General features: G+C 39.8%; 1 protein-coding gene across 1 annotated transcript; it reads left to right on the top strand.

The window, feature by feature from the left end:
• Nucleotides 1–747: 747 nt before the first annotated feature.
• On the top strand, nt 748–13,759 carry LOC132132069 (gastrula zinc finger protein XlCGF57.1-like; the record flags this gene model as incomplete). The annotated part of the gene is made up of 3 exons (XM_059544336.1): nt 748–1,006; nt 1,097–1,154; nt 12,480–13,759. Coding segments are annotated over exons 2-3 (1,338 nt in total), but the record flags the coding sequence as incomplete, so codon positions are not given.
• Nucleotides 13,760–14,962: the final 1,203 nt, after the last annotated feature.

The raw sequence follows: 14,962 nt of genomic DNA, 5'->3' as shown, positions 1-14,962 counted from the left end.
TATTGAGTGTTATTGATACTATACTGCAAATGTATTTGGACACACTTTTGTGTAAAATTTTGCTGATATTGGGAAGGATATGAATTATGAATAATTGAATCGGGACTGAACCTGTCTTATCAATGATGGATGTTGCTGATTAAAGAAATCAGACTTCTGGAAAATAACCTAAATCATTTGAGAAGCTGTGGTTGATTCCCTTGAACAGATCGTTCCTCTGACCCTGCTCTTAATAAAAGTGTTTTATATAACGCTGATGAGAAATCAGAACACGTGCAACAGCCACCAATCACTCTGTGATTAAACTAGTTTACAATCAGATGGAGAGTCCTTCACAACAGGAGAAACCATACACACATCTGTTCTGTTCAAACACTCTTAGTGAGTTCTCACATCGTGATGAATACATTAGGGGAGTACGACAATGTAACTCAGTTTAGTTCAATATAAGGCTATTTGTGTTGTGTGTGTGTGTGTGTGTTATCTGTTCAGAGAAACCAGACCTGGGCTGAGAATAGATCATAATGCATTTACTGCAGTCAACAAGAAACTGCTTACACCTTCAACAACAGATTTAATCTGATTCAGTCACTAAAGAGTTAAAACGGATGGACATTGAGGGAAATCATATGTGACTATATCATAACGTTTATAAAAGAAAGTCAATTCAATAGGAGTGCATAGTATTATTCTCACTTAATTAAAGCTCAAAAGAAGCCGACTTTTATTTTGGCGCGGAGGCGTGACGTCATCGGCCTGCGTCTGTGGAAAGGTTTGTGTTTTCAGTGTTAAATCGATTTAAACCGAGTTATCGTGTAGTACGTACAAACTCTGCACGTACAGTAATTATTTTATTATTATGATGCGTACGATTTCTCTCTCTGGCGTGTAGTGACAGAAAACAGTCTGCTTTTGGAAACTTAATTTGGAGTCAGAAGCTCGTCAGTGACTGTTTGAATCCGCTGCTCGAGAACAACAGACACAAAGAAACAGTTCTTCATCGAGTGTAAGTCCGTCTGATGAGCTAATGAGAGGTCACTAACCGTCTCTCACAGATGTGGGGTGTGTGTTCATGAATGTGACTGTTGTCCTGCAGATGTCGATGATTAAAGAGGAGAGAGAGGAGGTCAGGATTGATGAACAGACTCCAGCAGGTGAGTGACTGTCATCATCTCTGTCACATCGCGTCATAGTACTGAGACTGCTCTCCTTAGATGATCTTAATAAGTATTAAAGGACCTTTTTAGTATGTTAAGAACAAAATTCGTTTGTGAAAATAGTGCACTAAGTACATAATGGAAGTGTACTTGTTTTTCACCCGGGGATCTATATAGCAAAAGAAAAACCCTGGCTCTGTGTTCTGTACTAGACTAACTGAGACTTGTCATGGCACTTGTATACTGTTGTTGTTCTCTTGTTGACCTGACTGCTTCTATTGTTCTCATTTGTAAGTCGCTTTGGATCAAACCTGCCACAATATTAAGGGGGTATATTTTTTTTATTTAAAGATAAATATAACAAGTCTACAGCGACCTTGGCAATTGAATCACCATTGGCTAGTAAATCTTTTAGTTTCCTCGCCAGACTGATATATATATATATATATATATATTTACACAGTGCCTTGCGAAAGTATACGCCCCCCTTGAACTTTGCGACCTTTTGCCACATTTCAGGCTTCAAACATAAAGATATAAAACTGTAATTTTCTGTGAAGAATCAACAACAAGTGGGACACAATCATGAAGTGGAACGACATTTACTGGATATTTCAAACTTTTTTAACAAATAAAAAACTGAAAAATTGGGCGTGCAAAATTATTCAGCCCCCTTAAGTTAATACTTTGTAGTGCCCCCTTTTGCTGCGATTACGGCTGTAAGTCGCTTGGGCTATGTCTCTATCAGTTTTGCACTTTGACTTGGCCATTCTAACACCTGGATATGTTTATTTGTGAACCATTCCATTGTAGATTTTGCTTTATGTTTTGGATCATTGTCTTGTTGGAAGACAAATCTCCGTCCCAGTCTCAGGTCTTTTGCAGACTCCATCAGGTTTTCTTCCAGAATGGTGCTGTATTTGGCTCCATCCATCTTCCCATCAATTTTAACCATCTTCCCTGTCCCTGCTGAAGAAAAGCAGGCCCAAACCATGATGCTGCCACCACCATGTTTGACAGAAACTTTAAACAACACTTTTTATGGATATCTTTAAGAAATGGCTTTCTTCTTGCCACTCTTTCATAAAGGCCAGATTTGTGCAGTATACGATTGATTGTTGTCCTATGGACAGAGTCTCCCACCTCAGCTGTAGATCTCTGCAGTTCATCCAGAGTGATCATGGGCCTCTTGGCTGCATCTCTGATCAGTCTTCATCTTGAATGAGCTGAAAGTTTAGAGGGACGGCTGGGTCTTGGTAGATTTGCAGTGGTCTGATACTCCTTCCATTTCAATATTATCGCTTGCATAGTGCTCCTTGGGATGTTTAAAGCTTGGGAAATCTTTTTGTATCCAAAGCCGGCTTTAAACTTCTCCACAACAGTATCTCGGACCTGCCTGGTGTGTTCCTTGTTCTTCATGATGCTCTCTGTGCTTTAAACGGACCTCTGAGACTATACTTTATACGGAGACATGATTACACACAGGTGGATTTTATTAATCATCATTAGTCATTTAGGTCAACATTGGATCATTCGGAGATCCTCACTGAACTTCTGGAGAGAGTTTGCTGCACTGAAAGTAAAGGGGCTAAATAATTTTGCACGCCCAATTTTTCAGTTTTTTATTTGTTAAAAAAGTTTGAAATATCCAGTAAATGTCATTCCACTTCATGATTGTGTCCCACTTGTTGTTGATTCTTCACAGAAAATTACAGTTTTATATCTTTATGTTTGAAGCCTAAAATGTGGCAAAAGGTCGCAAAGTTCAAGGGGGCCGTATACTTTCGCAAGGCACTGTATATATGTATATAAATACTGTAAAAAAAAATTACAATGGCACAGCTTTTTAAATACCTGTAAGTACACTGTTAAAGGGTTAGTTCCCCCGAAAAATTGTCATTAATAACTCACCCTCATGTCGTTTCAAACCCGTGAGACCTCCGTTTATCTTCAGAACACAGTTTAAGATATTTTAGATTTAGTCCGAGAGCTCTCAGTCCCTCCATTGAAGCTGTTTTTCTTACCTTTCTGGACATGGACAGTAGACCGTACACACAGCTTCAAAGTAGTCCATGTGACATCAGAGGGTCAGTTAGAATATTTTGAAGCATTGAAAATACATTTTGGTCCAAAAATAGCAAAAACTACGACTTTATTCAGCATTGTCTTCTCTTCCGTGTCTGTTGTGAGAGAGTTTGTGATATCCGGTTCACGAACGAATCATTCGATGTAAACGGATCTTTTTGAACCAGTTCACCAAATCTAACTGAATCGTTTTAAACGGTTCGCGTCTCTAATACGCATTAATCCACAAATGACTTAAGCTGTTAACTTGTTTAATGTGGCTGACACTCCCTCTGAGTTCAAACAAACCAATATCCCGGAGTAATTCATTTACTCAAACAGTACACTGACTGAACTGCTGTGAAGAGAGAACTGAAGATGAACACCGAGCCGAGCCAGATAATGAACAAAACATTGACTCATCGGTAATGGATTTATGAATATTAATTAGGTTGTCTGCATTCGGTCAAACTGATTTGCTCAGTAGCTGAGCACCAGCCAATGAGATTGCCGTTTGTGCATTAGTTCTGCCCACTACTAAGGAACTCCGTTATTTTTACAGGAAAACAAGGAAAATACAACAAAAATATTGTTTAACGCATACATGTAGCGTGTCAATTCTGCATGTATGCAAGACTCTCTCAGTGCGTGTGTGAGAGAAAGCGACAGCGAGTTGTCAGTCTTCACACTAGAGCTCATGATACGTCAACCACAGGTGCACTGTGCATCCATTGTTTCATAGTTTGTTTATTTATTTTCCACAATTTCACACATAGCATTTGTTACTACATCAGAAAGAACAATAGTGTTCTATTGTGAGAGAAAAAAACTGTAACTGGACTCCCAAGAAGCAATAGCTTATAAATAGGGGTCCATTCCACCACCAGCACCACCCCACCCACCTAGCAAGGATTATATAAGCGGTCCAACTTTAGATACCAGCGCAACCATTCTTTAAATTGTAGGTATAAAGAATACAGTTATCTTAGACAACATTGACAGTCCTGATACTTTAGTACCTCAGTTTGAAATGATCCATGTACCAAGAAAAAGGGGTTTAATTCTCAGCCACAAATCCCTCCGGTTTATATCTCTCCAGTAGTTGTTGCTTTAGTTTCTTTTTAAATATAGATAATGAGTGTTTTAAGTTTGTATCCAGCTCATTCTATGACATACACTAAACCTAGCAGTTGTTAAGTACCTACATTTACCTTTTAGGAGCAGTTTACGCCTAGTGTAGTGTGTGTGAGAAGATGTATATAATGGAATGAGCTCACATAATCTAATGTTTAACCTGTTGACAACATTGTACATGCATTATGATAAAAGTTACATTCAGGAAGCTTTAGTAGGCCATGTCTATAGAATAGAGCATTTGTGTGAGAGTTACGTGTGGACCATGAAATAGCTCTTATGGCTTTCTTTTGTAATCTCAAGAGTTGCTCAGTATAAGTAGGATAAGTGTTATTCCAAATAATATTACAATAAATCAGATGAGGCTCAAACAGAGTCCTATAAAATGATAAAAGCACGTCTAATGGGAACACATGTCTCACTTTATAGAACAAACCCACAATTTTAGATAATTTTTTAACCAGCTCATTAATATGTTCCTTAAAGTTTATAAATTGATCTATATGTATTCCAAGAAATTTTGTTGGGTTCACTCTTTGAATAGCTTTACCATCTATGTTTAAATTAATGTCACAATCACTTAATTTATGACTACTTGATCGAAAAACAATATAAAAGGTTTTACTAATGTTTAGTGATAGTTTATTACATTTAAACCAGGTATCTATTTCTGTTAGTCTATCATTTAAGAGTTTTTCAAGATGATTCAAATATTTGTGGGATACAAACAAATTTGTGTCATCAGCAAAGAGTATTTTATGAACATCACAGGAACAAATGTACAAAATTGTTAATATAAACAATGAACAAAAGTGGCCCCAAAATAGATCCTTGGGGAACTCCATATCCTATGTTCTCCAATCCAGAATCAATACCATTTGAGGTCACATATTGCCGTCTTCCGAAAACATAATCACTGAACCACTGAAGAGCCACACCCCTGACCCCGTAATGCGACAGTTTTCCAAGTAAGATTTGAAAATCAATAGTGTCGAATGCTTTTGAAAGGTCGAGAAAGACCCCAATACCGACTTCTTTTCTTTCAAAAGCATCATTTATTTTCTCTACAAGATCTAAAATGGCCATACTTGTGCTGCTGTTCTTCCTAAAGCCATATTGTGAGGATACTAATGTTATTTTTATTTAAGTAATCTACAAGTCGTGAATAAACCACCCTTTCTAATACTTTAGACAACGTTGGTAGAATTGATATGGGTCTATAGTTCTGAAGATCACTTTTATCCCCAGATTTGTATACTGGTATTATCTTTGCCACCTTAGTTTGTTTACGAACTATGCCATGCTGTAGTGATAAATTAATTATATAGGCTAAAGGCTCAGCTATTTCATTCACTATAGCTTTGAGGATCAAACTACAGATTCCATCAGCATCAGCTGTGTAAGAGCATTTAATTTGATTAATAATGTTAGTAACTTCCATTTTACAGGTAGGTCTAAAGTAGCAAGATCTGGGATAATTATTCCTCAAGTATGTTCTATAATTGACACCCCCTGGTGGACCAAATTGTTGAGACAGTTTCTTTCCAACAGAGGCAAAATATCTATTGAACAAATCTGGTAGTGAATCTTGTATTGTAGAATTATTTGAATGGGTTGGCACAACAGTGTCAGGGATGACTGAGGATATATTACTACGGCCAAGTATCTCATTCAACACCTTCCAAGATTTCTTCTGATCCCCCGAGGCAGTTTTGAGACGATCGGAGAAGTAGCTCGATTTGCTGTCTCGTATTAAACTAGTTAGTTTATTCTTATACTGTGTATATAAGGTTTTATTAGTACTATTTGGATTCTTCCTGTATTTTTTGTAGAGTTTGTCCTTCTTCTGGATAGAATTTAGAATTCCTTTGTTGATCCATGGATGAGTTTCCTTTGTATGTTTAAATATCCTTTCTGGAATAGTCAAGTTGATAGCATCGATTATTACATCAATTAAGAAATTATAAGCATAATTGGGGTCTGTGACATTGTATATTTCATCCCAGCTTTTACTTTTAAGGTGTTGAATTAGATTTGCAAGTGTTTTATTATTAAGAACTTTTACCTTCCTATTAGTACATGGATCAGATACTCTTTTTATCCAATTTGTAAAGAATACAACAGGGTAATGATCAGAAATGTCAGAAAATATTACACCCGATTTACAACCAGTATTTTGCAAATTAGTTACGATATTGTCAATTTTGGACATACTTCTCTCTGTAACACGTGTGTGTTTATCAATAGTAGGATAGAATGATGAGGAGTAGAGGTGATCTGTTCCCTTGTATCTTTTTTAGAAATGTCAATATTAAAGTCACCCATAATGATACTGTTTTTATTCATCTGGTTTATACTGATAAGGAGATTATCAAAGTGGTTTCTAAATGTTTCATAGTCAGAGTTTGGTGGTCGATATATTACTCCAATGATGATACATGCACCACTCGCCATTTTAACTTCTAGGAATAATGAATCAATGTGGTCATCATCAACTGTCAAATCATGACGCTCCTTCACAGAATAGTGAGAGTTTACATACATGCATACCCCTCCTCCAATTCTACCCTGCCTATTAACACAATACAATGAGTATCCATCGATTGTATAAATATCTAAGAGGGTTTGTTCACACATCCATGTTTCACTACAACCGATGATCTCAAAACTTTTTCCTGTGCTAGCAAGAAGAGCAACAAGATCGTCATGATGCTTTTTAAGACTTCTTATATTTAAATGCATTACAGAAAAGGAAAAGTCATTTTGTTTCAGATCTTCAAGGTTGTAATAATCACAGCTTGTATTAGTAGAGGTACTGAGGTAATGTTCAAATTTCTCATATTCAGTACTACAATTTATGTCCATCACACCCATTGTTGTAAGCGAAAATTATATTTCGGTTGCAGAAATACATGCCATACAGAAAAGCTAGGACCATACTTTTTTTTATTGGGGCACCCTGTGTATATAAAAAAAAAAAATAAAAAATAACCATCCATCCAAACATTCACAATGACCAGTTACCAACTCTCCATTTAGGATGTAACTTATATTGTATAACTCAAACTGTGCCCCATTCGCGCATGATTGTCCGTAATGAACTTGGTTGGGACAATAAAACACTCGTATACATATGAATACAGTAAGTGCTTACTTTACCAGTCAAGTGAGGGCTGAAAGAAAAGATTCGGCCTTGTTTGGGTCCTTGAATGACTTCTGCGCTTCGTTTGCCTTAAAGAACAGGGTAGCTGGATAAGCCATCCTGAAACATATGTTCCTTCTAATAAGTTCAGCGCAGACCGTGTTAAACGCCCGTCTTGCAGCCCGAACGTCTGGAGGTACATCTGGCACAATGCGCAGTGGCCGACCCTCATACTGGAGATTCCCAAGGCGTTTCACTGCTGCCGTAATCTTTAAGACGTCTCTGGAGTGTTGGAGTTTGATGACTACAGCACACGGGCGATCCTCTTTAGGTGCTCCAATGCCCCGATAGGCATAGTCAATGGATATAGTCTGGACGGGTAGCTGCAGGAGCTTGGGAATGAACGCCTCGAAAAACGTGAGCGGGTTACTCCCTTCAATAGACTCCTTCAGATTTAACAGCCTGATGTTCTTCCGTCTCTGCCGACATTCCAGTTCAGATGCTTTGTCTTTCAGCTCCTTGTTTGCTTTCTCCAACGCATCCAATCGATCTTTTATCGGAACGATGTCGCCCTCTAGCTGGGAGATGCGTGTTTCGGCCTCGGTTTGGTAAGTGAGTGAGTGAGTGAGTGAAGTGACATTCAGCCAAGTATGGTGACCCATACTCGGAATTTGTGCTCTGCATTTAACCCATCCGAAGTGCACACACACAGAGCAGTGAACACACACACACACTGTGAGCACACACCCGGAGCAGTGGGCAGCCATTTATGCTGCGGCGCCCGGGGAGCAGTTGGGGGTTCGATGCCTTGCTCAAGGGCACCTAAGTCGTGGTATTGAAGGTGGAGAGAGAACTGTACATGCACTCCCCCCACCCACAATTCCTGCCGGCCCGGGACTCGAACCCATAACCTTTCGATTGGGAGTCCGACTCTCTAACCATTAGGCCACGACTTCAAGTGCCGCTATCGTAGCCGCGACATCATCAATGCGCTTTATCATGTTATCTACTTTAATCTCAAGTTTCCCAAGCGACTCGTTTACAGACCGTAGGATGTGCTGTCCCTCCTCTGCAACCGCCACAGAAATACTCTTTAGTAGAGCCTCAGTGATCAAGAGAGGAGTTCCTTCAGGGCTAGCATTAGCACCTACGCCTGTTGTACTTGGCTGGCTGTTAGTACTATAGTTCTCTGAAGCATCGCGGTCTTTGGAAAGATGTTTTGGTGGTTTAGGCATTTTGCAAGATACTTTAGTTCATAGAGTTAGTTTAGTTTAGTTCATTGAGATGAACTGAGAAATATCACAGATCACTTGATGAGAAATAACTCTGAAATGCTCAGTCAGAGTGTTCAGCGAGTGAAAATATATGAGTGCTAAACTTAAACTTGCCATCTTTCTATTCACTTTAGCTGTTTAACCAGCACGAATGAGACGAGACAGGCACTGCGGTCATGTGTGGTGTTTATCAACCTGTCTTTGGAGAGAAGTGAACGTGACCACTCAGCTAGTTTTGGTGTATCCATACTTAGAGAAATTAGTATTGGTACCGTTCAGATATTTTAGTACCGATATTTATCATTATTGATATTTTTGACAACATATCTGATGCAATATCACAAACAAGGTGGGCTTCATGTATCACATGAATGTTCACACTGGAGTGAAGCCGTTCAAATGTGATCAGTGTGGAAAGAGTTTCATTGCATGACATATGGTACATTTATAAGTCACTTGTAATTAACCAGTTCCCCAATATTGAAAGTGTATTTAAAGTAACAACTTTCTAAGTAGCTTAAGGGACTCCTTTCCCTCAGCCATTAGACTTTTAAACAGATAGCCAGAGGACATAGACTAGTCTTATTTATCTGATAGATTAGTTGGTCTGAATTGCTCCTCTTTTGCACGCTGCTGCTATTATTATCATAGAGTTGTAATCAATATTGCAACAAAAACTACAATGTACACTTAAGAATCAGAAAGAGCTTTATTGCCAAGTATGCTTGCACACACTAGGAAGGTGTTTTAGTGACACACTTCAAATACACGGAGACAAAAATATAATAAATTAAAATACACAATTAAATATTAATAAATATTTAAAAATAAATTGTATAAGTAGTTATGCTGTAGATGATAATGGAATAGGATTGAGTTAGATGCAGGGATGTACTAGGATTGAGGAGTAACAAATAAATATAAGGATAATGCGCATTTTCATTGCGTAAGTGGGGAACATTTAACTGTTCCTGAGGTAGATTGCCTGGGGGAAGAAACTGTTCTTGTGCCTGACTGTTCTGGTATTTGCGGCTCTGAGGCGCCGGCCAGATGGCAAAAGTTCAAAGATGGGGTGACTTGGATGTGAGGGATCCAGAGTGATTTTCTGAGCCCTTTTCCTCACTCTGGATGTGTACAGTTCTTGGAGGGTGGGCAGAGGAGCACCAATAATCCTTTCAGCAGTCCGAACAGTTCTCTGTAGTCTTCTGATGTCTGATTTTGTAGCTGAACCAAACCAGACAGTAATTGAAGTACACAGAACTGACTCAATGACGGCTGAGTAGAACTGTCTCAGCAGCTCCTGTGGCAGGTTAAACTTCCTCAGCTGGCGAAGGAAGTACAACCTTTGTTGGGCCTTTTTCACAATGGAGTCAATGTGAATTTCCTACTTCAGGTCCTGAGAGATGGTGGTTCCCAGGAATCTGAATGACTCCACTGCAGCCACAGTGCTGTTCATGATGGTGAGTGGGGGGAGTGCAGGGGGGTTTCTCCTAAAGTCCACAGTCATCTCCACTGTTTTGAGCGTGTTCAGCTCCAGGTTGTTAGGACTGCACTAGACAGCCAGCTGCTCAACCTCTTGTCTGTAAGCAGACTCGTCACCGTCCTGGATGAGGCCGATGACTGTAGTGTCGTCTGCAAACTTCAGGAGCTTGACAGAGGGGTCTTTAGAGGTGCAGTCGTTGGTGTACAGGGAGAAGAGCAGAGGGGAGAGAACACATCCCTGAGGGGCACCAGTGTTGGTGGAGCAGCTGTTTGACATGAATTTCCCCAGTCTCACTAACTGTTGCCTATCTGTCAGAAAGCTGGTGATCCACTGACAGATAGAGCTAGGAACAGAGAGCTGGGTCAGTTTGGTCTGGAGGGTTGTTGGGATGATGGTGTTGAAAGCCGAACTAAAGTCCACAAACAGGATCCTCACATAAGTCCCTGTTTTGTCCAGATGTTGCAGGATGAAGTGCAATGCCATGTTGATTGCATCATCCACGGACCTGTTTGCTCGGTACGCAAACTGCAGGGGGTCCAGTAAGGGTCCAGTGATGTCCTTCAGATGAGCCAGAACCAGTTTTTCAAACGACTTCATGACGACAGACGTTAGAGCCACAGGACTGTAGTCGTTAAGTCCTGTTATCTTGGGTTTCTTTGGAATGGGGATTATGGTGGAGCGTTTGAAGCAGGAAGGCACTTCACACAACTCCAGAGATCTGTTGAAGATCTGTGAAAAGATGGGGGCCAGCTGGTCAGTACAGATTTTCAGACAGGCTGGTGTAACGCCATCTGGGCCTGGTGCTTTTCTTCTTTTGTTTTTCTTGAAGACCTGGCGCACATCATCTTCACAGATTTGAAGAGCAGGAGGTATGGAGAGGGGGATTGCAGGAGGTGTTAATGGTTGTGTAGGGAGATGGTCAGAGTGGGTGTTGGGGGTTTCAAATCTACAATAAAACTCATTCAGGTCGTTAGCAAGTCGTTGATTAGCCTCAGTGAAAGGGGATGGTGTCTTGTAGTTTGTTATGGCTCTCAGTCCTCTCCAAACTGAAGTAGAGTCGTTGGAAGTAAACTGGTCTTCCAACTTTTTAGCGTAGGTCTTTTTAGCCGCTCTAATCTCTTTGTTCAGTGTGTTCCTGGCCTGATTGTACAAGACCCTGTCCCCATTTCTGTAGGCATCCTCTTTGGCCTGACGAAGGTGTCTGAGTTTTACTGTAAACCATGGCTTATCATTGTTAAATGTTAAATAAGGGCTGGTAGGAATGCATATATCCTCACAGAAATTAATATAGGATGTTACAGTCTCTGTGAGTTCGTCCAGATCGGTGGTAGCAGCTTCAAAAACACTCCAATCAGTGAGGTCAAACCAAGCCTGTAAATCCTGCTCTGTTTCGCTGGTCCATCTCTTCACAGTCTTTACTACAGGTTTAGCAGATTTAAGTTTCTGGCTGTAGGTCGGTATAAGATGAACCAGAAGGTGATCAGAACGTCCCAAAGCTGCTCGTGGAACAGAGTGATATCCATCATTTATTGTTGTGTAACAGTGATCCAATATATTACTGTCTCTTGTGGGACAAGTAACATGCTGTCTGTATTTTGGCAGTTCATGGGAGAGATTGGCTTTATTAAAGTCCCCAAGAATGATTAAAACAGAGTCGGGGTGTTGTTGTTCTGTGTCTGTGATCTGTTCAGCGAGTTTCTGTAAAGCTGAGCTCACGTGTGCTTGAGGAGGAATGTAAACACTAACCAGAATGAACGACTGAAACTCCCGCGGCGAATAGAACGGCTTGCAGTTCATGAAGAGTGTTCCTAGATCAGGACAGCACATCTTCTTTAACACTTGCACATACCTAGTTTATATTTCTATATTTACATTGTCTATATTTAAATATTATATATTTAAATATAAAATGTATAGTCTTTATTCATTTTTTATATATTTCTATATTAGTGTGTGTATGTTTCTTATTTTTTATATTTTAATTCTTTACATAGTTTTTGCACTTGTTTTGGTATTCATTGTACAACAAAAACTTGTTTTACCTTTCTGTACACATTACAATAAACACTTTGATTATTGAATCTACTAACTACGGGGTCTATTGTACATATTTTTGGTTTTGATTATCCATGTTGATTTTAATTCTTTAAATGTATACAAATGTTTTGATGTCTGTGGCTATGTCATTAAACTGGGGTAAACCTTTATTTGTCTTTTTGTCTTAGGCATGATGCTGCTGAAAGAGGAACATGAAGTACTGAATCAAATAGAAGAGACAGTTCCAACTAAGAATCATTTCAAAACTGAAGGGAACTCTTTTAGGTGCCCACAGACTGAAAAGACTTCCTCCGAAGAAAAACAAACTAAGGGTTATTTCACCTGCTTTGAGTGTGGGATGAATTTCATTCACCCTGAAAGCCTTAGAATCCACATGGGAATCCACAATGGAGAGAATCCTTACACCTGCCAATATTGTGGACAGGGTTTCAGTGAAGATGAAAGCCTTAGAGCCCATATGGGAATCCACAATGAAGAGAAGGGTTTCACCTGCCAACTGTGTGGAAAGAGGTTCAGTGAATATCAAAGCCTTCTAGTACACATGAGAATCCACGATGAAGAGGATCCTTACACCTGCCAACGATGTGGAAAGAGTTATGTTCAAACTGCAAGCCTGAAAGTACACATGAGAACTCACACCGGAGAGAGAGATTTTACCTGCCAAGAGTGTGGAAAGAGTTTCAATCGAAAACAAACCCTTCTAAATCACATGAAAGTTCACATTGGACCGCAGCCTTTTGCATGCCAACAATGTGAAAAGAGCTTCACAACAGAACTAGACCTGAAGTCACACATGAACGTTCACACTGGAGAGAAGCCGTTTGAATGCGATCAGTGTGGAAAGAGATTTCTTCGTAAAATAAGCTTTAATAACCACTTGAAGATTCATTCGGAAGAGAACTGCTTTGTATGTCAACAATGCGGAAGACGTTTCGCTCACAAAGCACATCTTAGAGTCCACATGAGAGTTCACACTGGAGAAAAGCCTTACTTTTGCAATCAGTGTGGAAAGAGTTTCACGTATAAAAAAACTCTCGAGTCCCACATGATAAGTCACACTGGAAAGAGCCGTTTCATCTGTAAAACATGTGGGAAGGTCTTCACAAACAAGGTGGGCCTCATGTATCACATGAACGTTCACACCGGAGAGAAGCCGTTCAAATGTGATCAGTGTGGAAAGAGTTTCATTTGTAAAGCAAGCCTCAATAACCACTTGAAGATTCACTTGGGAGAGAACTGTTTGGTATGTCAACAGTGTGGAAGAAGTTTCACTGAAAAACGAAGTCTTAAAACCCACATGAGACTTCACACTGGAGAGAAGCCTTACACCTGCACTCAGTGTGGAAAGAGTTTCACATATAAAACAGCTCTTGACTCCCACATGATAAGTCACACTGGAAAGAGCCGTTTCATCTGTAAAACATGTGGGAAGGTCTTCACAAACAAGGTAGGCCTCATGTATCACATGAACGTTCACACCGGAGAGAAGCCGTTCAAATGTGATCAGTGTGGAAAGAGTTTCGCAGGTAAAGCTGCCCTTGAGAGACACATGAGGATTCACTCAAAAGAGAAAAAGTTTTATATGTAACGAGTGCCATAAATTGATTGGCCTTAGGAGGCATAGGAGAATTCACTGGGGAGTGAAACCTCCCAAACGCAACCTGTGTGAAAGGATTTTACAATTTATTATACCTTCAAGTATCACATGAGGCTTCACACCAGAGAGAAGCCTTTAAGTGTATACCGGGCCGTACTTATCTGATGCGTGGCCCGGTGCAAAGTAGGGAGCGTTCCCGGCTGGGGGGTGGGGGGCTCATTCAGTCCGTTTACTCCTCAAAGCGTCTGCTAAATGCATAAATTTAAGTGCGGGGCCCGGTGTGACCGCACAAGTCAGCGGGCAGGAGTGGGCTGTCAGAAAATTTGGCTGGAGACCCGCGGGGAACGGTGGTGTGTAGTAGAAATGTCAACACAAGAAGTTGAGAAGAAAATGAAAGCTGCTGTTTACTTGACAAAAGCAAGGCAAGTCAGACATCTGGAAACAATTCTCATCTGTCACTGGAAAAATGCCTTTTATTTTGAGCTTGTTGGCCTGAGCATGTAAGCAGAGCAGTGATATTTCCTTAAAGGGGTCATATAATGCTACATTCACTTTTACAAGTTGTTTGAACTGAAATGTGTGTTGGCAGTGTGTGTACACACAACTACCTTATAATGCTAAAATACCACAAAGTGGTTTTTTTTTTGTAATATCATTAAATGTTTAGCCCTTTCTCAAATCGAGTCGTCTGACCATGTGACGTCACATGGTCGGAGGCCCCTCCCATGATTGTTTGATTGACAGCAGCGTACTTGATAACATCAGTCAGCTCGCCTTGGCTACTGCTATTGTCCTCTCTGTATATTTACAATAAAATAAAATAGGATATCAAATACCACTGATTCCTTTCGTTTTCATTTAAATATATTAACTGCATCTGAAATGTAGTTCAGGGAAATATGTATATATACACCCATTACCAGTGTTGGGGAGTAACTAGTTACATGTAACGGCGTTACGTAATTTAATTACAAAATAAATGTAACTGTAATCAGTTACAGTTACTAAGAAAAAATGATTAATTAAATTACAGTTACTTATGAAAATTTTAAC

Source organism: Carassius carassius, chromosome 1 (genome assembly GCF_963082965.1).
Source record: "Carassius carassius chromosome 1, fCarCar2.1, whole genome shotgun sequence".
In the NCBI taxonomy this organism is placed as follows: Eukaryota; Metazoa; Chordata; class Actinopteri; order Cypriniformes; family Cyprinidae; genus Carassius; species Carassius carassius.
The sequence above is the reverse complement of the archived record's forward strand: the minus strand, read 5'-3'. Positions and strand labels throughout refer to the sequence as shown.